This window comes from Podarcis cretensis, assembly GCF_951804945.1.
Source record: "Podarcis cretensis genome assembly, chromosome: 4".
Classification (NCBI taxonomy): Eukaryota; Metazoa; Chordata; class Lepidosauria; order Squamata; family Lacertidae; genus Podarcis; species Podarcis cretensis.
In genome coordinates this window covers 85,430,116-85,454,079 of record NC_137173.1, presented here as the reverse complement: position 1 = coordinate 85,454,079, position 23,964 = coordinate 85,430,116, and the positions used below count along the sequence as shown (strand labels likewise).

General features: G+C 40.3%; 1 protein-coding gene across 1 annotated transcript in view; it reads left to right on the top strand.

The window, feature by feature from the left end:
- The window catches only part of PCCA (propionyl-CoA carboxylase subunit alpha), a 222,637-nt gene that overhangs the window by 72,373 nt on the left and 126,300 nt on the right, over positions 1 to 23,964 (top strand). Inside the window, exons 10-14 of the mRNA XM_079972667.1 lie at positions 4,354 to 4,456; positions 7,121 to 7,215; positions 11,899 to 12,049; positions 20,872 to 21,015; positions 22,362 to 22,436. Coding sequence (XP_079828793.1) covers positions 4,354 to 4,456; positions 7,121 to 7,215; positions 11,899 to 12,049; positions 20,872 to 21,015; positions 22,362 to 22,436 — 568 coding nt within the window. The remainder of the gene's footprint in view (positions 1 to 4,353; positions 4,457 to 7,120; positions 7,216 to 11,898; positions 12,050 to 20,871; positions 21,016 to 22,361; positions 22,437 to 23,964) is intronic.

Genomic DNA, 23,964 nt, shown 5'->3' with positions numbered 1-23,964 from the left:
TGTAACATACTGTAGTACTTTTACATGACCAAAGTTATTAAGTGACTTTAAAATGCTGGGGGAAGGGGACAGTGGATTGGGAATTCTCCAAATAAAGACTACTGTAAACCAGGGTCAACAAATTTTAATTACACATGCTAATTTTCATTGACTGAAAGGCTCAGACACGCCCAAGATCAACAGCTAGGGATGTTTGCCTTGTTTGTAGAAAGCCCCGGAGTTCCTATTCACTGTTTATCTCTGTTTTGTGCCAGATGTTCATCTCACTGGTACTTTAGTGGCTTTGCATTTGCATCATTTCCTCACTCGGCAGACTACACAGCACAGTAGGACAGAGCAATTTGGCATCTCAAGAAGGAAAAAGGGAGCCACTTTTAAATTGGTTCCTAAATAATTTAGTGGGATCTCCTCATTTTACGTATTCACAGGTGTTTTTTTTAAAAAAAATTAATTTTATTTTGACAAAGTAATAATCATAAATAAATAATAATAAAAATGTCTACCCCACCACCGAGACCATTCCATTGTAACTAATCCAGCCTCCCAAAATTTCAGCACCTACCTCTTGTAATGGTTTGACCCCTTTCCGTTTTAACAGTACAAATTCTACAAACACCCTCCATATCTCCTCAAAATCATTTCTCCTGCATATTCCCCGTCTTACCTTAATGACGCATGTTAATTTAGCATTATGAGCTATATCTCACATCTCTTTATACCATTCTTCTATTTTATATTCTGTTGCCCCTTCCACTTCCTAGTTTATAATAATCCAAGCAGCTGTCAATAAATTTGTGAGCAAGTCCTTCATAGCCTGTGAACCTTCCACCCCAATGCTACCTCAGGACTACATATTCATAGTTTTCGATGGTGTGCAGAAGCTTAAGTGTGTGTGTGTTGTGCTTTATCTGCTTGGCTTGTTACCTTTTTAATTACAGTGGTATTCGGGTTACAAACACTTTGGGTTACAGATTCCGCTAACCTGGAAGTAGTACCTCGGGTTAAGAACTTTACCTCAGGATGAGAACAGAAATCACATGCCAGCGGCATGGCGGCAGTGAGAGGCCCCATTAGCTAAAGTGGTACCTCAGGTCAAGAATGGTTTCAGGTTAAGAACGGACCTCCAGAACGAATTAAGTTCGTAACCAGAGGTACCACTGTATGTTGTAATGTAAGCCATGTTGGACTTCTGAAAAGCTGAAGTAAAAATATTTTCAATAAAGGTGTGGGATTTGTGATGGCGAGCTGTGTTCTGATGGAGAGCCCGGCTTTGCCCAAGGGAGTGGAAAAACTTATCACTGGCAGTAGCAAGTAGCAGAAAGCCCCCAAACAGGGATTTTGAGGTGGGGCTAAACAAAATCTGTTTTGGATTAACACTGCCCCTTAACACAGTTTATGCTTGAAGAGTTGCCATATTGGGTGGTTTACGCAGAGGGGCTGGGGCACATTCGCAGTCCCTGTCCCCAATGTCTTCATGCCTGTGTGTTGGTCTCAGACATTGGTGCTGGGGTTCTTAAGAAAAAGGTGTTTCTTCATCCTGGTTTTTTTTAAAAAAAATACCATTTTTATTTTTGCCTGGCTTTAGATAAGATGCCTATCAGTTTCCTCTCAAGATCAGTGTGATTCATAAATTAATTTACTTGGTAGCCACATGGATCTAACATAAATCAGTTTTCATCATTATACAAACATGGCACTGTAACGTAGGCAAGAACATGAGCATTTAGTTGCACATATTTCTATTTTTCAGAGGGATAATCACATTCATTTAAACCTTTTGAGGAAAACTGCTGTAAGGTGTCAGAGTAGGCATAAGGCAAGCTACTTTCTCAATGCTACTATTCTTACTTGTTGTAGTGCTGTGCCAAAATGGAAAATATTTGTAGATCATTTTTCAGCCATCCATTCTTTTTTGTTTCCCAAGGGCATGGTGCAGTTGTCTCTTAACCTTTTCAAATTATAGGCCTAACTTTAGCACCGACAGGCAACAATAGGATCCATTTATTATTTTTTCTTAACATACGTGCACATCTCTGTCTTTCTTCCTCTCTTCTTCTCCCCCCCAAAAAACAACAACAAACAAACACTTTTTGGCTTCTGTTCTCTCATATTTTCATTTCTTAAAACGTAAACAATGAGGAAGGTGGTGATGTAGCTGTTGCAACCCCTATATGGGTCATGCCACACTACTTGTAGACTAGTGCCTTAATGGAAATGTTAAACATCTTGATCCCATTGAGCAGCCATAACTGCCCTTGCCTTAGCTTACAGAAGCATCCTGTGTTCAGCAAGGCAGATGGAGTCATCTGGTTATTCTATTTGTGCTTGCACCCCTCCCTCCACCCCAAAAGCAGAGTTGGGCCAGTTTAAGACTTTCTGAGGACATAGAATGATGGAAAAATCACTGTGGGGCTGTTGCAAACTGTATTCCCTCCCTTCCCTTGACAAGTGCAGGCCAAGTTTAAAGAGGCAAATGGAGACAAACAGAACTGAAAATAAGTATTAAGACTTAGTTTTGGTTAAGCGCATACACCTAGGCTTCAAAGATTTATGGATTATATAATTAAGCATATTGATTTTAACAAAACAACAAACAAAGCACTGTAATCAATAGTTTCAATTAACTCATGCATCAATTAACTAAAGTCACTTATACATGTTATCTAACAAAATGCTTATATAGAAGAAAGCCAAAGAATTAAACCACTTTCATTCTCACAGTTTAAGTAGCACTGGATCTAATGACGCCAAATGTTTGTAAATAGGTATGATAAAGAGTTTTAACAATTAAGTAACAGATAATTGGGTGATTGCCTCAGATCTTCCTAAATTGAAAATAAACTAAAGTACAAGAATTGCCTCTAACATGCTGATAAATTTAAAAATAAAAAAGTCATCTGAAATGTTGCTTTTGTTACATATTTTCTTTTCTAAAAAACCCTTGTTATAGATATTGGTAGGTTTCCAAAAAACTTTTTGTCACAGGATGTTGCCTGCGACACTAAACCATGAGTTACTGCTATGTGCATGAACTAGAATGAGCCCAAATGATGCTTTGGGCTTGTATCTTGCTCCCCTTTTCCTACACAGCTGGGAAAAGGACTTTAGCAAAGAGTTTAGTTTTACTTTCTGGGAAGAGTGAACAATGGCTATTGGGCATGATAGCTAAATGGGCTTTCCATAGATACATCTGAATACCACCTTCAAAGGCAGAGGGAAAGAGACCCTTATACCCTTCATTTTTGCTTCAGGGAAGCATGTGGCTGCATGTGCCTAGAACAGGACTCTAGAGTAGATGGACCTTTGGTCTTATCTAATAGAACACTAGGTATGCCTACCAGGTATGCCTGTTGAACTTCTAAGACCTCCAGATATACACATATAGGTACAAAATTTGAATAAGATGGTGCAAACATAAGACCAAATTGTACTGTTAGTCATTATTTGGGATATTGATCATGACATGTCATTTTACAAGCATTTAATTGAATGTGTGTACATTCCAACACTATACTCACATTATATCTGTCTGGAGATCTTACAGGTTGGGTAAGCATGGCTGAATGAAAGAATGAAAGCCATTTAGATATTATTTTAGAGAGTGTCTCCAACTGTATGCCTTCTCAGAGTTTTATCTTTGTGAGAGGCCAGACTAACACAAGGAGCACAGCCTTCTCTGTAGTGGCACCTCCACTGTGGTACTTACTATTGGTTTTATTTTTAGTAGCAAGTTAAAAAACACACTTCTTTTAACTGCCGTTTGAGGGAAGGTCAGGAAATGTTGATTTCGTAAGCTGGCATAGATTCCTTTCCCCCATCCTCCAGTCTGCTGGACCTGTTTTCTTTTCCTGCACCCGTTTTTGTTTTTAAACTGGTATTTATTATGTTATGTTGTTAGTTGCCGTGCATGCTCAGTGGCGCCATATTTGATAGGATACAGATCCTAAAACAAACTGTACAATAACCATTGGTAACCTTGGTACAATATGTCAGAGACTTTCTTCACAACATAAGGGCAAGGAGAAAAGCTAATTACCCACTTCCCTTCAGACACACAAACTGATTTTTGTAATTGGTATTGCACAGGGAGAGATACAGAAGATAGTGCTGATCATTTTTCCTGTTTTACTTGCTGTAAATATTTCATGTGCAGCTTCAAATTCTGTGTCAGAGGCTACTGCTATGTTTTCCCTGATTTTGGGTGGGGTGGGAACTTGTTGGACAATACAGAAGACTACCTTTGAAAACCTGGTGGACATGCAGTGCTCCTCATGCAGACTAAGCATTTGACTAACAATAAAACAAATAAATTTGTTTTTGTATTTATAAGTGTTCCATTTGTTTGCATTAAAGGGAAGGTTTTAGATTTTCATCCCAAGAAGCTGCTTCAAGTTTTGGTGATGATCGATTGTTAATAGAAAAGTTTATTGATAATCCACGTCACATAGAAATTCAGGTTTGTACCTCCTTTGAATTAAGGTGATTTGAAATTTGTGTTTCCTCTTGTATTTTTCTCTCTTACTAATTCAGTTGACATGATTTTGTATGATAAGAGACAAAGATTTAGCTGAAGAACCATCATTTGGTTTTGTCTCTACAAGCCTCAATATGTGAAACTTAATCTGTGGTCAGTAATGAATTAATCTTCTCTGACGAGAAATCTATAATATGTGCCAATCTCCTAAAAGTTCTGTTTTTCCCCAGTCTAAAATACAGAGTCTGTACAATTTCTGTCATATGAATTTTGTTTTGATGCTTGGAATATAATTTGACAGTAGTTCAATAATTTCAAATAACAAAAAAACCCACCCTGTAGTATATATTGGCAGCTTAAAATAGATTAGAAGCAAATAGGTGAACCCACTCAGTGCTGACAAATACTACCATCGTAAGACATAACCCAAACGTTATTAGAACTGGGATATTACTGTGTTCTGCTGCTATGCCCAGAATCCAAAGAACTGGGCAACACACAGCTAGTGGGTCTTTCCTTCAATAACAGGTGTCCATGGAACAATTTGTCCAGTTATAAAACAGTGTTCTATAAAACATGAGAAAAAGCTAAATACATTCATAGGAATGGGAAAAATAGAATATTCATTTTTCTGACCCTTTTCTGAACTAAAATTGTTTTCATTGATTGGTTAGTTTTATTTGGAGGGGTTACGGATATGTGTTTTAGCAGCCCCTCTCCCCTGATAACTTGACTATATAGGGTTGAAGGACCTTTCAGAGCATGGCATGTGTGTGTCTTTATGTCTGAGAAAGAATAAATAGGTGACTTCTGTGATGGGATGATGAGCTGCTTGTGCGTAAAAGCTTAGTCCCTCAGAGTTTGCTCAGCTTAGCAAGACTCTGTCTTTAGCGGAGCCCTTAAACGTGGCTCCCTCAATCGCTGGCAGAATCCGACAGTGGGCGTTTACGGAATCTACTCCAGCATAAAAGCTCCTTGACGGAAACGCGTCGTCTGGATTCTCGGCGCGACAGTTTCCGGCGAGGAGTGGGTGTACCTATGGGAGGACCTGAGACTTCTCCGCTGTTATCGCTGGAAGACTCCCTGAGCCATTCCTTTGTTTCTCTCTCTCTCTGATCTCCCACTCTCCCCCTGCTGGTGCCTTCCTCCGCTGCTGAGTCTCTCCTGACTTCTGAGAGACCCTCCACCTCCTGCCTTTCCGATGGCAGTTCCCTGACAACTTCTTTCCTCACAAGTGGAAGTGCAATCGGCTTGTGCAGTGGGATATTCTGTTGAAAGGAAAGTGGGTTGCCTGGCTAATTTTGGCTTTTTAAATATATATGTTCAACAACCTTTTTAGGGTGAAAATGCTGGATGTAGCTATAATTTTACTAGAGATGTGAATCTTGCATAACTTTTTCTTGTTAGTAGTCATAGGATGCCCCAAGTGGAACAAGGTTGTAATGTTAGCACACCTTCTTTTAAATATGTTTTTATTTCTTTGGCCAGAATTGCTAAAAAGTAAATTAGGATACCAGAATAACTGGATTTATATGGTATTTACTGCTTTATCTTCAATGTGGATTTAAAAATATTTCCAAACCATATTCACCCCCCCAAAAAATCCTTAGAAACTCCTAATATTTTGTTTTGTTTAGTGTTCTGTGTGCTGTGAACATGATCCAGCAACAATAGGGGCCCTTTTCAATCTTTATATTTGGGAAATAACTCTTAAGTTCAGTAAGAGCCCTAGAATGTTGTTTTCATCCTCTCCAATTTTCCTCCTCATTTAGAGAAAACGACTGAACTGGGCTATGCCACATTTCCTTTGACTACCTGGTTGAAATCTCTAGTCTAGTGTTTCTCAAACTTGGGTCTCCGGCCAATGTTGAACCACAACTCCCATCATCCCTTACCACTGGCCCTGCTAGCTAGGGATGCTAGCTAGGGATGATGGGAGTTGTAGTCCAAAAAGATCTGGGGACCCAAGTTTGAGAAACACTGCAATCTTTCAGTAGACAGATCACGGATGAGCAACACAATGACAGCATTTTCATTGAATACTAAATAATAGTTTAGTGCAATGTGCATGAGTTGAAAGGAGCCTGTACCTTTCATGTCCCCTTGCCCCACCCTCATCTTTTCCTGTGTTGCTGGGAGGAAGAATAAAGCAGGATTCATTTGGGCTTTTAGTCTATTTTTGGCTTGTACAACCAGCAATTGTGGTATAACATGTAAACTCTAGTCAGTTGTATCTGCTAAAGTGAAATTGAATTCTGACTTATTCCTTTTCCTGGTCATGAGGATGGTGTGCCTAACACTATACTCTGGCTCACAGAAGCTTGTGCACGTAGCCTCACTGTGTAGTATTATGTGCAAACACACTCAGTGTGTTATGACAAATGCAGTGTGCCCTGATTAATTTGCTATGTGGTTTCTGAGGAGCCCAAGGCTTGTACAGATTTCTTCCTCGAACGCAACAATGGAACAGAGTGTGAGAAGCTCTGTGTTTATTACTGATCTTTTGTTTAAAACATCTTTTCTATAATTTTATGAATGCAATGAATTATTTCCATTGATTATTTCCATTGAATTATTCCCATTGGTGGCATTGGGATGGAGAGAGAAAAGCAATGTATTTATTTATTAACAGTGACCTTCTACTAGGTATTGGCTGATAAACATGGCAACGCATTGTGGCTGAATGAAAGAGAGTGTTCTATTCAGAGGAGAAATCAGAAAGTTATTGAAGAAGCTCCAAGGTAAGTGTGCACGCTCCTTAGGAGCATAAATTATTTTATTTAATTCACAGAAGTATTTATACACCACCCTGTAGCAAAACATCAGGGCGGTATAGAACAACAACAACAAATTTACAGGAGTACAAAGCAATTATTAAAATGACTAGCTACTCAGATAACTGTATGAAATGTCAGCATAAAAAAGTCTTCAAGAGATGCCTGGATGTAAAAAGTGAGAATGTCTGTGAATCTCTGCTGGAAGAGTCTTGCACAACATGGACCAGTGACACTAATTGTCTGACCTCTTGTGTAGGCCAATCAGGCCTCTGTAAGATGCAGGTCACATAGCAATGCTCCTTCAGGTGATCTTGGTGATCAGGCTGTGATAAAAGGACAGCTTAAGGTATCTTGGACCTAAGTTGTCCAGGCTTTGTATACTGACACAAAAACTTGGATATGGGCAGCCAGTGCAAATGTTTCAACAAAGGTGTCACATGTTGTTGGCTTTCTGCCCCACTCAGCAGTCTAGCAGTGGCATTCTGCATCAGCTGGAGCTTCCATACCAGCCCAAAGGGCCATCTCAGATAGTGTGTTGCAGTAATCCAATCTTGAAGTTGCCAGTGCATGGACTACAGTGGCAAAGCATTCCCATGCTTGGCATACCAATCAAAGCTGATCAAAGGCTGTCTTCTAATTACAAAGATGTATCTAGTAGTAGCCTGCCCCTTTAGAGGGAGTGTAGCCGCATCCAGATCAGGCAACCGGTCTATCTTCTATACACAGGAACCACCTGCCTACAGAGCCTCCGTCTTTCCAAGATTCAAACTCATTTTATTGGCTTTCATCCAGTCCACCACTGCATTTAGACACTGATTCAGAGTCTCTCCTGGCTCAGATGAAGTAGAGCTGTGTGTCATCAGTCTACTGTGTCGATCAGTCTACTTCATATAGATGTTAAAAAGCGTTAGAGACAAAATAGTGGCCTGTGGAACCCCATAGCACAGTTGCCAGCGATTTGAAGGGGACTCTTCACAAAGCTTCTCTGTGAACTTGACTACTGTATTGGAGACTATTGGGAGTATCCAGTACACATCCCACACAGGTAATCCAAGAGGATACAATGGTCACTGGCATCAAAAGTCACTGTGAGATTGAGTAATACTAGCACAGTTGCATTCACCTGTTCCTTCCGATGTCGGTCATCCACCAGGGCTACCAAGACCAGTTCACCTGCAAAACCAGGCCTCGACCTAGATTGAAATGGATCAAGATAATCAGTGTTATCCAAGAACACTTACACTTTTTCTGCCAACTTTCTGCAGCATTAGTTTTTTATTTTTTTTAAATATTGCTTACTGCAGAAGTAGAAGGGAAAAGAATATCAGTGTATTAACTACTAGTGTGAGATTCTTTCCTATTTCTCACCACAGAGACTATTAAACAGTAATTTCTAATTTGTTGCAATATTAATTTGGAATGACTCTTTGTTCCATGCAAAGTTCTTTGCTGTGAGGGTCATGGATTTCTGAAATCTGTTTCATTCAGATTAAAAGGATTATGGTGTGGCATTTCAAATTTTGAAATGCTGGGCCGCCTTCAGAAAATTAGAAGAAAGTTAATAGTATGTACAGAATGACTCCTAGCCGATAACAGTACATAATATCTGTGCCATAGCTTTACACACATTCTGTATTTTGTAAATAAATAAAATTGCCGGTTCAGATTTGCTAATTCCCTAGAAATATATGAGAATTCAGATTTCAAGCAGACAGTGAACTGGACGTTCAAGGAGGACCCCCCCCCCTTTCTTAGTGAGCACTTTGTGTCCTAGTTCAAGCATAATTTTGTACTGCTTGGATCCAGAGAAGCAAAAAGTTTATTATGCTCAGCCCTAAACTTTACTTTCCAGCAACCTCAAACATCAAACAAGGAGGAGCTGATGAATGGCAAAATTGGCTGACCCTTATTGCATGTGCCTCTGTGTAGTGATAGAGAAGGAGGTTTGTGGATTAGAGGTCCATTCCATATGTCACCACAAGCCACAGTCATGAGAGCCTAACAAGTTTACTATAAAAGTTTTTTTTGTTTTTGATTAGCGAGGGCTTCAGTGGGACAAAGGTATTGTGAAAACTGCAGATCCTCTTAAAATGTGTTCCGCTTCCTTATCCCACTGCTATCTTCCTCCACTCATTCTCCCTCCACCTTCCCTAGTGTGTCTTATTTTCTTAGATGGTGAATTGGCATGCTGGTTTTATTTATCATTATTCCTGTACAGCACCCAGCTCCTTGTAGGAGCTTAATAATCACAGATTTTCATTACATTTTAAGCACAGGAAATGCCTTCTGTTTCACAGCTCTCTTCTTATTCTCTGGCTCCCTTGCCATTGAGATTATTACATTTCTTTGATTTACCACTCTAATATAAGAAGTATAATAAAATACTTGTGGTGTTTGCTTCAAAGTGGACTGGATGAGAATAGATGAAGGGGAAAAAGTGAGAGATGTTGGCTTGATAGGAAAACCTTCATTTTGTGCCCAAAAAATGACACCAACAGAAATACACTGGGTGATTTATTTATTTTTGTAGCATTCTAAATATTTGATAAAATACTTGTTTTTCAGTACTATGTTGAGGCTTCTTTTGCTTCTTGGAGATGAGAATGGAGACAGGTTTTGGTTTTTCAAATTACAATTTTCACCACATTTGCAGTTTTTCAAATTACAATTTTCACCATATTTTACTTTTTCAAAATTCTGCATGCTCTTGTGTGCTTGGATTACTTCACAGAGTGAAGGTGGGAGCAACCTATGCCATGCTTTGATAGGTAAAAGTAGTAAAAGGTAATATAAACTTTTACAGTTGAAATACCAAAACAGTACGAAGAAGCACTGCTAGAATATATATATTTTTCTGAATTGGCAAGCCTCTGGAAGATGATATATTTAGTACCCTGTAGTGAGGAAACTTGCTGGTTGGGGGAACAGTCTTAAGAGGGAATCCCAAGAGGGTTCAACAACTGCACTCGAGGGCAGAAGAAACAGCTGTGTCCACGAAGTGGAGGGAAGAGAGCCCTGCTGTGTGGAACAGATGAATCAAAGTAAGAAAAACAGAAAATTAAAACTTTCAGCTTTAGGGTAAAGTTGAGAGAATAATTTAAGATGCAAGCTGTTACTGTCATTGTATGTCATATTCAGAGTAACAGGCTAAAGTTGAAACGTTAACACAGTTCAGTTTGGAACGGCAAGGTTCTCATTTCAAGGTTTTCAGTCATCTATCCATCCAGCCCTCTGTCTATTGCCTCAGTTCTCTGAGAAAAACACACATGTTGTGAACAAATAGATAACACCACTGCAATTTGGAGATGGTGTAGAATTGCATTAAAAAGTTGAATTCTTGTAATGGTATTGCTTCTCCACACACACACAAAACTTGAGGACCCTAGCAACTGTCCTTGCTGGCAAATCAGGGACTGGAGCTCTTTGTCTGAAATAGAACTGGAAGCAAGCCCCTCTTCTATCCAAAAAGTTGGCATTTAGAGTGTGAAAGAATAATTGCTGCCTGGCCTCAAGGGAATGCTCTGCGCGTATCTCCTCTGAGCACCTGAAATTCTCAGCAGTTCAAATCACACCAAATGCAGAGAAATGGCAGAATTAACTGTCCCCAGTGGACATTGACAGGAAGGAGACAAGACCAGAGCAGTGAATTGTAGAGATGCAGCGGACAGCCCCCCTCTGGGCAGCATGTGGAATGTGGGAATGGCAATCTGAGAGAGGGCTTTCTCTGTGGCAGCCCCTAAACGGTGGAGTTCCCCTGTAGACATGTCTTAACACCACCATTGTATAGCTTTTATTGTATGCTGAAGGTGCACGCTTTTGACGTTCTGTTCTTCTGGTTGTAAATTATTTTAATACTGTACTTTTATACTGTTGTAACCTGCCTTTAAAATAAAGGATGAGGAAGAAATAATACCAATAATAATAATAATAATAATAATAATAATAATAATAATAGAAATAATAGAAATAATAATAGAAATAATAATAGAAATGAAGTACTCATGTAGAAGTCCATATTTCTCCTATACAGCATCACATTCTTTGATCTTAAGTTTGGGAACTTTTTGGGCCTCTCTGTATCAGGCCCAGTGAATTATATCTGTGAAGTTAAGCAAGTATGAATCTGATTAGTTCTTGAATGGGAGACCCCTGTGAAACAAAATTTACCATTGTTATTTATATAAATTAAAGTAGATATAGTCAGTGTCAGGGCTGCAACCATGCATATTGGTGATGTAGACCAAAAAACCTAATATTTTCGTGATTGGTAGAAGTGTTCCATATTTTCTAAAAGACCTTGAGAAATGTGAAGGTAGCTTACGTAAGGGGTATTCTTTCAATATTTCAAAATAAGGGACAGCTGTGATCAGCTAGTGTTTAAATTTCTTTACCCACTTGGACACATATTTTGAAATATGTGAACTTAGAATGTTTAATTTTAGCATTAATTTTGTTAGTTGATTATTAAAAGTCAGGGTTTTTTAAAAACATAATTCCCAAGCATGTAGTTACCAGTGTTTAATGGTTTGCTTTGGGTGGCAGTTACTTCACATTACATTTCCTCTTGATATTTGGGTGTCTTAAAGTATCAAAAATTCCTTTTGCTGAATTTAACCCCTCCAACACATTTTCTCTCTACTCGTGTAGCACTTTCCTGGATCCTGAGACACGCAGAGCTATGGGAGAACAAGCAGTGGCTCTTGCAAAAGCTGTAAAATACTCATCTGCTGGAACAGTGGAATTCCTTATAGACTCAAAAAAGAATTTCTTCTTCTTGGAAATGAACACTAGACTTCAGGTACTGGGGGTGTGGGAAGGAGAGGAGGTACACTATTTTTAGAATATGGGTGGATGGAAAATTGTATTTTTATGCTAAAAACTTTTCAAGTTTCTTCAAAACCATAGCAGAGCAACACTAAGATAACATTTTATTCCCAGTGCTGATTTCCTCCCTTGAGTTTGTGGTTGTGATATGTTGTGCTGGACAGTGGCGATTTTGAGTTAGACCTTGAACAGGGAAGTTTACTTGATCTGGTGAATGTGCGCTCGTGTTTGCCAATCATCATACTGTTTATAGGGAAACAAGGCATGTAGTTTGACCTTGGCATGCCTTGGCAAGGGATACATTTAGCTAAAATCTTAAAACTCTTTGAACACGTAAAATGTGGACTGGAGTGGTGTTGCAGCAGAAATGTTATGTAAGAAGTCACAGTGACTGAAGTGATGGTTGGAGGTATCATACACTAGCAAATTTACCCATGAAAATAATTTCTATTGCCTCCAAATATCTGCAGCCTGCATAATGTAGAAACAATATGGCAGTATAGAACTCTGCATTGCTTGTGGAAAACATTCAAAATACAGTGGTACTTCGGGTTACAGACGCTTCAGGTTACGCACCACGCTGAACCAAGAAGGACCAGAGCAGGTTGCTTCCGGGTTTCGGTGGTCGCGCATGTGCAGAAGCGCTGAATTGCGACCCACAACCCACACGTGCACAGATGCGGCGCTGCAGGTTGCGAACGTGCCTCCCGCACGGATCATGTTTGAAACCTGAGGTTCTGCTGTAATTCTTACAAGATAGTATCAGCTCTTGTGATAAGAGAGCAGAATGCAAGACTGGGGACATGGATTCAGATGCTGGCTCACAGTTGCTCATTCAATCCTTTGTGCCAGGCAGAGTATGGCTCCTGTGGAAGACCTTTTTGTGTTGTGCCTTTGGAATTTCTCATCTCCCCCCCCGCCCCCCGCAGCTAAATGGTCTTAACATTTTGTGATCATGAAAGCAGTGTAATCAAGGTAGCAAATGAGCAATGGAGAGACGCATAGAATAAAATATTGTCCTCTGAAGAGTGCCATGAGCTGAGCTGCCATTAAATAAAAAACTTTAAGTTAGTCTAAAGTAGGTTTTAGAAAGAAGCCTCTAAATGCGGTCAAATGCAGCCTTTCAAAACTCAGTTTGGTGGATGCAGATATTTCCAGGTATAGTGCAAAAGCAGCGAATGAACGAGCTGTCTAGCAATCTCAAGCTCCTCAGAACATGGATGTTAGAGAAGGCAGCAGCAGCAGCGTGTCACTTAAAAATTGACTGTAAACACAAACACATCTGCAGATTCTCCTGGCTCTAGAGTTAAATTTGGGGGAAAAAAGCTTTATGAGAATTACTAAGTTTGGCTCTTAATTAAAAAGGGAGAAAAGCTTAGATGGCTAGTTACAAGTCTGCTAATAGGCATCAAAGTTTGAGGGTTGGGGAAAAGTGACAGATCAATTGGGAAAACTGTAGATGAGGCCAATAAAATTACTACTCACAGCTTCAAACTGAAACACTAATTAGAGACAATACACAGCCAAGATAGAGGAATTAGAGGAATGCACCTAACAAACATTTTAATTAAAGCTTAGTGCATTTCCGATAAAGTTGGAAAGAACAGATCTGACTGAATAGTGTTTAAACAGGCTTTCTAAAGTTTCCAACGACAGGGTTTCTCCATCTGGAAAGTTTTTGCAGCACCCTTGGTGATTGCACATGAAAAACACAAATTGTAAGCAAGACACTGAGCTGAATATATCAGAGGACTCTGGTTGATTTGCACAATGTGCTAAGCCAAACATTGGCTTATCAAAACCTGAAGAGGAGCTCTCGGACACTTAGCTCTTCCCTGATCTGTTTTGCTGCTGCTCTGCACTGAGCTCTGTATGTAAGACAGGGACACTGCAGTACAGTGGTACCTCGGGTTACATACGCTTCAGGTTATATACGCTTCAGGTTACAGACTCCGCTAACCCAGAAATATTACCTCGGGTTAAGAACTTTGCTTCAGGATGAGAACAGAAATCGTGCTCCAGCGGCGCGGCAGGAGCAGGAGGCCCCATTAGCTAAAGTGGCGTTTCAGGTTAAGAACAGTTTCAGGTTAAGAACGGACCTCCAGAACGAATTAAGTACTTAACCTGAGGTACCACTGTACAGGACTTTGAGCAGTGGGATTGGTGGGGGCAGGAGGATCACAGTTGAACATGAACACTATCATCATGAAGTAAATGAAGTAATTTATAGCTTTACATACTCTGAAGAAATAGTTAAAGGGAGTGGTCTTGCGTCTCTTGCTTGCATTTCTCTGGCTACCAGAGAGACTTGTTCCACACTTTTGCATTCAATCATACAATAAATAAAATGTAGAATAGGTCAGATGTAGAAATAATCATGCTGAATGCAGGAAGAACTTGTTGAACTTCAACTCCAGCATAAATATCGCAATAGATCCAAGCACAATTTCATACTTTACGTTGCAAGTTTGTGTGTCCTATGTACACCATTGTATTCAACCTGATTCCCCACTATTATAAATTTTCAAATACTGCATTTCAGATCTTTTTCTCTAAAGTGCACCAAGTGCTCCCACATATGCACAAAGCTAACATCATTTAATGGGACGCAGGTGGCGCTGTGGGTTAAAGCCTCAGCGCCTAGGGCTTGCCGATCGAAAGGTCGGCGGTTCGAATCCCTGCGGCGGGGTGCGCTCCCGCTGCTCGGTCCCAGCGCCTGCCAACCTAGCAGTTCGAAAGCACCTCCGGGTGCAAGTAGATAAATAGGGACCGCTTACCAGCGGGAAGGTAAACGGCGTTTCCGTGTGCGGCTCTGGCTCGCCAGAGCAGCGATGTCACGCTGGCCACGTGACCCGGAAGTGTCTCCGGACAGCGCTGGCCCCCGGCCTCTTAAGTGAGATGGGCGCACAACCCCAGAGTCTGTCAAGACTGGCCCGTACGGGCAGGGGTACCTTTACCTTTAGCTTTTAACATCATTTAACCAGTCTTTCTAAAACTTTCTCTGTTCCTATAAGGATTGAAGGTACAGAGTGAGATGCTGTCTCTGGCTTCTTGGGGCTTAAATGGCTAGCCAAAGGGATTGAGATACATGGTACCTCGGGTTAAGTACCTAATTTGTTCCGGAGGTCTGTTCTTAACCTGAAACTGTTCTTAACCTGAAGCACCATTTTAGCTAATGGGGCCTCCTGCTGCCGCCACGTCACCGGAGCACAATTTCTGTTCTCATCCTGAAGCAAAGTTCTTAACCTGAGGTAATATTTCTGGGTTAGTGGAGTCTGTAACCTGAAGCGTATGTAACCTGAGGTACCACTGTAGAGCCTAACTAGCTGATTAGAATGCTGTGGTATTTTCCTGCCAAAAAATCACAGCAACGTGCTCTTATGGCATTAGCTTCCACATTCTGACTGTTTTAGGGGACAGAAAATAAAATAACCCAGTTGGGAAACACAAGAGACTGCTATGGTGGCTGTGTTATACCAGGCTGTGTGTTTGTGTTTCTGGCTCCACCTTCAAATCACAAATAGCCAAGGAAGGAAGGAAAGAGGAGGAGAATGGAGAATGGAAAGAAGGATGTCGAAGTTATACACACAGCCTGAAGTCCAAACATTGTTACTCAGCCAGACAGCCACTTAGTGGGGGGATACGGAAAAAAGTGATGAAACTGAAATAAAGGAAAATGTGCCAGAAATAAATGGCAGAAAACTCAACGTAGAATTGTTAATGCTGCCTGCTGCTGGTAAAATTAAAGGGAAATCTCAAACTCTCAACCATCTTCAACACTATTGTTATTTATTAGTTGCTTTGCTCATGGAAATGACTTAAAGCGACTTGCAGACACAATAGAAATACTAAAACCAGTTAAAATAAATACAGTCAGCAAAAACCTAACACCTCCCCCCCATCTATACAAATAAAAGATAGGTCCTGCAGATTCTGCTCCACTAAGAGTCAACAAGTACTTGAAAACCCTTTAAATTAGTGGTCAGAAGCCCAGGTAAAAAGGAAAGTATTTGCCTGATGCCTGAAAAAAGGCTGCACCCTCCTAGCAAATGGGGAACCACCACTAAAAAAGCCTGTTATCATGTACCCACCCTCTGAATCTTCCATGAAGGAGGGTGTTTTAGGGGACAGCTTGGAGAAGGGCTCAGATGATGATTACAGGGTCTGGGCTGGTTCATGTGGGGAGAGGTGGTCCTTGAGCTCTTGCGGTCTTGAACTACATTAGGCTTTATAGGTCAAAACCCGCACCTTGAACTGGGCTCAGACACTGATTGGTGGCCAGTGCAGTCATGCCAGAAGTGTTGTTATATGTTTGAGCTGTCCTGTCCTGGTCATCAGTCTGGCTGCTAAATTCCGTAACAGCTGTGATTTCTGTACCAACTTCAAAGGTTGTCCTATGTATAGCACATTGCAGTAATCCAACCCAGAGGTTATCAGAACATAGACAACAGAAGCTAGACACAGATGGGGTCACCTGAGTCATCAGTTGAAGCTTAGAAAGCATTCAAAGCTAACCGAGGTCACTTGAGCTTCAAGCAACAGTATTAGATCTAGCAGTACCACCTAGCTACATACCTGCTCTTTCAGAGGGTGTGTAACCTGATCCAGTGCCAGCCATATCCCATCAATCTGGTGTAGAGAACCACCCACTAACAGTTCTTTAGTCTTGTCTGCATTAAGGTTCAGATTACTGGTTCTCATCAAGCACCCATTACCAAGACAAAACATTGCTCTAGCCCAGGCATCCCCAAACTTGGCCCTCCAGGTGTTTTGGGACTACAACTCCCATCATCCCTAGCTAACAGGTCCAGTTGGTCAGGGATGGTGGGAGTTGTAGTCCCAAAACATCTGGAGGGCCAAGTTTGGGGGTGCCTGCTCTAGCCCATCCAGTGTAGATGTAAATGAGAAGTGGAGCATGTGTTTCATCAGAATACTGTTGACAATGTACTCCAAAACCCTGGACAACCCCATTCAGTGGTTTCATGTAGATGTTGAACAGCATGGGGGATGAAATCGTATCCTGTGGAATCCCACATTGAAGGCTCTACATGGCCAAACTACATTTCCCAAGTACCACTCTCTGAAAAAAACCACCCAAGTATGACTGGAACCACCCCAGCACTATGCCATCCAACCCCAACTTAGACAGTCGCTCTAGAACAATACCATGGTCAATATTATCAGAAACTGCTGAGAAATCAAGGAGAATTAGCAGTGATGCACTCCCTCTGTGTCTTGCCCAACAGAGGTAATCATAAACCTCAACCAAAGCCGTTTTTGTGCCCAAACTATGTCTAACTCCAGATTGAAAAGGATCTTGAAAATTGCCCGCTCCTCCTATATGATATATAATTAGATTGCATGCAATTGTTTTGTCATTTACTAAAGAAGGAGGGTCATATTGGTATTGCACGGAGAACACGTTTTGAGAACACTTGATATGTGCAAAGTCAGGAGTTCCATTTTTCATTTTCTGTTAAAAGTCTGTGTGTCTATATCTTTACTACGTAAATGTGAATCCTAGCTGAAGTAGGTTGGAGTTCAGGAATTTTCTCCAGTAAAGGTGTTCTGTCATTATTATAATAAAAACCGGACACATCAATAGGAACTAGTTGGCAAAGAACCTGAAGTTTGAAAGGCTTGTCTGGATAATAGAGTTTTTAGATTATGCCGACAAAATAGCAGGGATGGTTCTTCCTAAACGTCTGTTGGCATGGAGTTCCACAGAACAGTACCTGCAACATTAAAGGCTCAGTCTCTAGTAACGACCAGCTTAACCACAGGGGAATATGGGACCACCAAAGGTGTCCATGAGAAGCTTGTGTGTGTGTGTGTGTGTGTGTGTGTGTGTGGTACTAAATGGTACGCAGTACCAGCACCTCTAGTTTTTTGTTGTTTAAAAGTGTGGCAATTACTGTAACAACTTCATGGTGAGTAACAGCACCTTTTTTTCTAGAAATAAAGTACTGAGACGACCTTAGCAGTCGAGGTAGAGCATCTAACTGCAATTTGCCCCTTTCCACTTGAGTTTCTTGTTGGATTAATGTTATGTTTTAGGTAGGCTTTATCTCCATAATGGACAGAGTTTCCTTGAGCAGGCCTCACATCAGTCACATTTTCAGATATTTTTGAGTGTCTTCTAAGTAGCTGTGGTTTTCTGACAGTTAAAAAGTTAAAGGGACCCCTGACCATTAGGTCCAGTCGTGGCCGACTCTGGGGTTGTGGCACTCATCTCGCTTTATTGGCTGAGGGAGCTGGCGTACAGCTTCCGGGTCATGTGGCCAGCATGACTAAGCCGCTTCTGGCGAACCAGAGCAGCGCACGGAAACGCCGTTTACCTTCCCGCCGGAGCAGTACCTATTTATCTACTTGCACTTTGACGTGCTTTTGAACTGCTAGGTTGGCAGGAGCAGGGACCGAGCAACGGGAGCTCACCCCGTCGCGGGGATTCGAACCGCCGGCCTTCTGATTGGCAAGTCCTAGGCTCTGTGGTTTAACCCACAGCGCCACCCGCGTCTGACAGTTAGTCTGTCTTAAAGGACTCCAAACTACTTCCAACACCCCGTTGAATATAGCAGTACCTTCTCAAACTAACTGCTTCTCTTTTGATGTTGCTGCTGTTGCCCAATGACTGCTAATCTGCCAAGGCTACTAACTTTCTCAGCCAGCATCCTTCTGATGGGGCCTGGTCTTCTGCCTGTCATTTCTGCGTATACTTGTTTTTCAAGTAGAGATGTAAAAGAAAAACACATAAAATAAATATATAAATTTGATTACGTTCTTGTAGAACAACAGGAGTGCTTAAATAGTTTCAGCGAAATGAATATGCCCAACTTTTTCCCATTCCCTGTCTCCTTCTCCTCCCCCCCCCAGCTTTGTACAAAGGAAGTATATTGACGCAATAGACAATAATGTTTATAGAGACAAAGATGTCTTTTGAAGAATTGATTAAATAAATGTTTGTAAGTGTTTTGAGAATAAACTACACACATACTTTGCTTTCCGGAGAAGTTCCATCCTAGTTTGATCATTAACAATGAAACTTTACAATGGGTCTGTTTCATTTCACATTGGGATGATGATTCAAGGGAAAAGGAAGATAAAATTAGACAGTTAAAATGCCTTTGCAAAGAATTCAGTTATTTTCCAAAACATGGTTTTGAGGATGTAGTTATCTCAAAGACACTTTTTAAAAAACCTGAGAAAATAAACTATATCTGCCCCAAAATGTTGATAATTTGTGAAGTTTTAATAGAACATGAATGGCGTCAGTTGAACACTATTGGCAGGGAAGGTACAGGATTCTTTTGGGAGTCTCTTCAAGTACCATTACGTTTGACATACCTGAGGAGTATCACGTGTTTGCCAAAAGTTTTAAGAATCCCAGTGGTAGCTTCCTAAGCTGCACATTCAAATTCCCGTTTCAGTCCAACATCTCTTCTTTTTTAAAAAAATATAAGGTACTTATTTCAGTGATGTCATTAAAGTTGTCAGGCTGTCTTAAAATATGGTGCTGTAAACAAACTCAAAATGCACAGAGGACTAATTATGGGTGCCATCTGTTTATTTTACTATCTTTTTTTTTTTTTTTTTGCAAGACCCACTGCAAGGATATTACAATAGACAAAATGTTCTCCTTCAATTAATGTACTTGAAGGGGAAATACCTAGTTTGTTCAGTGACCTTTTCCTGTGTCACAAAATACATGTGGTATGACATCTCTGGATAGAGAAACACTTGTAAAATAGGGTGTCTTAAAGATACATGACTTGAGCTACAAAAAAGCATTTTACACTAAAAATGGCAGATCAGTTCATCCATCTCTCTCTCTCTCTCTCTCTCTCTCTCTCTCACCAATGTGGCAAGTGCACTTATTAATTTTATAGAATTTGGCTACCAAGTTACTTAACTTGCTCCCTTTGCATGTGGCTGTTTTATAATTCTTCCATGCTGATTAAGTTACATTTGGTAAGTTAAATACACATGTACGTAAATCCGTCTTAACAACAAGAGCGACTTGTGTACTCGCTCTCCTGCTTGGTTTCACTGTGAATGAGGGGTATTCCCATGGCAGCATCATCCTGAGCCGTTAGCAGCTATTTGCTGAGAGCACACAGTGATTCTACTGGTCCAGCTCAGCTATTGTGTATGCTAAGCACTACACAGCTAAGTCTGGAGGGGAAAAAAAAAAAAACCTGAAGGATCCATCTGCTCATTTCTGCTACACTGCACTGATGTAAGATTACGCTAATCTGGTTGCTTGTCAGGACAGGTTAGTGAAAGCAGGCGTGTGGGTGAGACTTAGGCTAGTCTGGTTCTATGGAAGATTGTAGGCTGCTCCTGTACATGCCATGTTAAGTGTAGCAGAATGGGTTGATTATCAGCCAGCTACTTTGAGCTTTTCAGTCAAAATACTTTGTGTGTTTCTAGATTATTTTTTTTTAAAGAGACCAACTTCAAAAGTCCCATCTCTAAATGCTTCAAAAACAACTTCAGTCTTCATCATTAAATATCAAGGTGTTGTTGTTTTTTTAAAAAATCTATATATCTATATATGAAAATTTCCCCCATTGCCTGCATTTTTGTTTTGTTTTGCTTAGCTGTATTGCTCCTGTCTGATTTCTGCAATACATCTTGAATGCAGGGCTTGCTCTCCTGAGTAGCTATATGACAAGAAGAATGGCCGTTATTGTAAATTACCCCCTTTTGAGTTTTCAGTATTTTTTTGTTTTATTGGGTGGTGGGGAGAATTTAGTTGTTTTGTTATGTACTGACTGACAGTTCTTGACCTTGCAGGTTGAACATCCCATCACAGAATGCATTACCGGTCTGGACCTAGTCCAAGAAATGATCCGTGTTGCCAAGGGTTACCCTCTGAGGCACAAACAGGCTGATATTCCTATCAACGGCTGGGCGGTTGAATGTCGAGTATATGCTGAGGTAAAATAACTGTTAACGTCTGGGAGGGTGAACGGCTGTGTAAGAAGCTGTTAGTGCCAGGTGTAGCAAACCACCCAAGACTGTGTCTTTCAGCTTGATCCGTTTCATGTGACGTAATTGATTTAAGGTTTTTGAGTAGCGTTTCTTTTTTTCTTTTTTTGCTTTCTTTATGCAAAGATTGGGGGCGGGGGCGGGAATTATATACCACATTTGGAAGAAGAGTATTCTGCAGTCATGCCATGTTTTAGCAGTTTCATACAATATTTCAACACGAGATATTTCAACATGAGCTTTCTTATGAACTCGTGCTAGCTTTGCTATTTTTCAAGTGGATCCTCTGGAAAGGTCAAGTGGCTGCCCCACATGTTCAGTATGACTAGATAGTATAGTGGCTGCCAATTACTTTTTAAAAAAACCCCACACAAAAACGATCCTCTTTATTTAGAACTAACCAACCAAACTTTTGCACACCGATCTGCTGAGATTTGAAACCAAGACTTTGCCTGAAATATTCTCAACTTTAGTTTCCTAATATGAATGTGAATGCTTAGGGCAGTTATCTTCACTTTCTATAATGTGTGTGTGTTTTCATTCATTTCTTTACAGCCTTTCCCTTGTTTGAACAGTGTTGTATGTCCCTCCCTGGCATTTAGGGGTGGGGGTGGTTGATTCTTTTTCTTAACGTTCACTACACATTACCTTGTGTGAATCCCAAAGTACAACTTGTTTACAAAGCGGTTAAAAATATTAATATTAAAATAACACAAGGTGATATTAATATTACTAGTGGTTTTGGTACTGCCATTAATTGACTCTGTGTCCAGTCTTTGTGTGTTCATCAAATAAAGACAAGCTGGGATTTTGAACAGAGAATTTAACACGGTAATGGTGGACAGAAACTTTCCAACTCTCACACTGACCACCGCAGAATCATGCATTTATGCACTATGTTGTTCCTTAAATATATTAAGTGTTAGTGAATTATTTGGGTTGTGATCCTGAAAACATTGAAGCTTGAATGCTCGTCTGTGTTTTTTTCGGATTTTCTTTTTGTGTTATGTGTTTTTGTTCTCTGTCTGTGCCCCTACTATTGTGCCTTCTCTTAGAAAGATTGCCCTTGGCTTAATAAAGGCACAGCAGGAAGGTTTTTAGCTTTAACAAACCTTCCATGACTTGAATGGAAGAAGCAAATTCATATCCCCCCCAAAATAAGTCATTTTGAAAACAAAATATAGTTGGTTGAAAATTAAAGTGGAGGAAACCGTTGGCTTCCCAGTGACTTAACCTTGTTTCCTGTGCTTTGTCTTACAAAGTTAATACCTCCCTGTGTTTGAATTTCATTTTAGGATCCCTACAAATCTTTTGGTCTGCCATCTATTGGTAGATTGTCTCAGTACAAAGAGCCGCTGCATGTGCCCAATGTAAGTAATTCTTATGTTTCCTTGTTTCTCATTTTCACAGGCACTAAGAAACCACAGATCTCATTGAATTCACTAGAAGTCGTTCATGTTCAGTGCTGCTTAAAACAAGCCACCTTAAACTCGTTTATCGGAGTTAGATTCTGTTAGCTTGTAGTCATTAGAAATACGATACAGTCAAAAAGAAATAGGATTTGGCTTTTAAAAAGGGAGCTATTCTACCAACCCATTATTTATACTTTTGTGATATCTGTCCTATAATCCTGGTTTTTAGAGCAGCAGTAACTAAAACTAGAAGATCAAGCTGCAAAATAAAATGTTCAATTGCTTGTCCCTGCAAAGTGCTAAATGCCCCAAAGAGGAGTGGTCCTATTTGTTTAGCTTTCAAGCTTTAGAGACCAAACGCAATTTACTACAGTTGATGAAAAGTGATTATTACGCATTTCAGTGTTGTAGACTGTCTGTTTAGAGTGGTTGTTTAACAACCAGCACAAAAAAGACAAGGGCATCTCTTCTGTTCTGTATAATCAAGGTAGTCAAAGTAATAAGTGTGTATATATGGCATGGTGTCGGCTTTGTGAAATGACAAGCCGATACCATCTGTGAATATGATGATTTACCATGATTACTTGCATGGAAAAAATGGCATAAGATTACAGGCCGGATCCTAAATTTGGTGATGTTATTGGATATAGGATTTATTTCACTTCTTAAATTGTTTTTGCCCATATGCTTCCTAGAGAGGACCTGACCCTTTCTTGGGCTTTAAGGCTCCATGCTGTGTTCAAAGCTTAAAAGGAGAAATACAAATTGTCAAGGTTTAGCAGGCACTATGTGATGTTGAATGGAAGATAAAAAAACCCCCAGCTATTACAGAGGGAATGTATCTTAAGCATATTTAATGAAACCCAAATGAACTAAGAAATAATTTTCAGTAATTACTCTGGGGGCAGGCTGAGGTTTTTCACCATGTTGTAATAGCTAACAGGATGTCAAATATTTTGCCCTTGCAAGTTTTTGCAATTTGCAATTTTCTAAACATGAGACCTGTTGAAAGTACAAGTGATAATGGACAAACTGTACCCCCTACAGTCTTTGTCCCACCAAATCTTTCTTCAATTAATGCTGCAGCAGGAGTTTTATGTAATAACATTTGCACTTGTGAGCCATCCAGAGAAAGAAAAAAAAACAATTAAAATGCCTTAAATGTTCTGCTTACTGCTGTTATTTGCTTGTGCGAATGTTGCATGTCAGCTAAATGGACCACGGAATAGACAAAGTGATTGGGTGCAAGAGAGTGCATACTAAGCTTTGTCTATCATTATTGCTGGGAGCAATCAAATTGATGCCAGCAGGACAGTAGATGCGTTGACAGCTGTAATTATGTATCTCCATGGTGATCACTTTTGGCCTGTCATGGAGGCCCATGAGTCCTCTCCTTTGCAAGCATTTAATCAGATTGGGCTGTCACTTGTCAGGTAGACATGGCGGGTTGGGATTTGTGCTTAGGGGGAGAGGTGAATTGAAAATG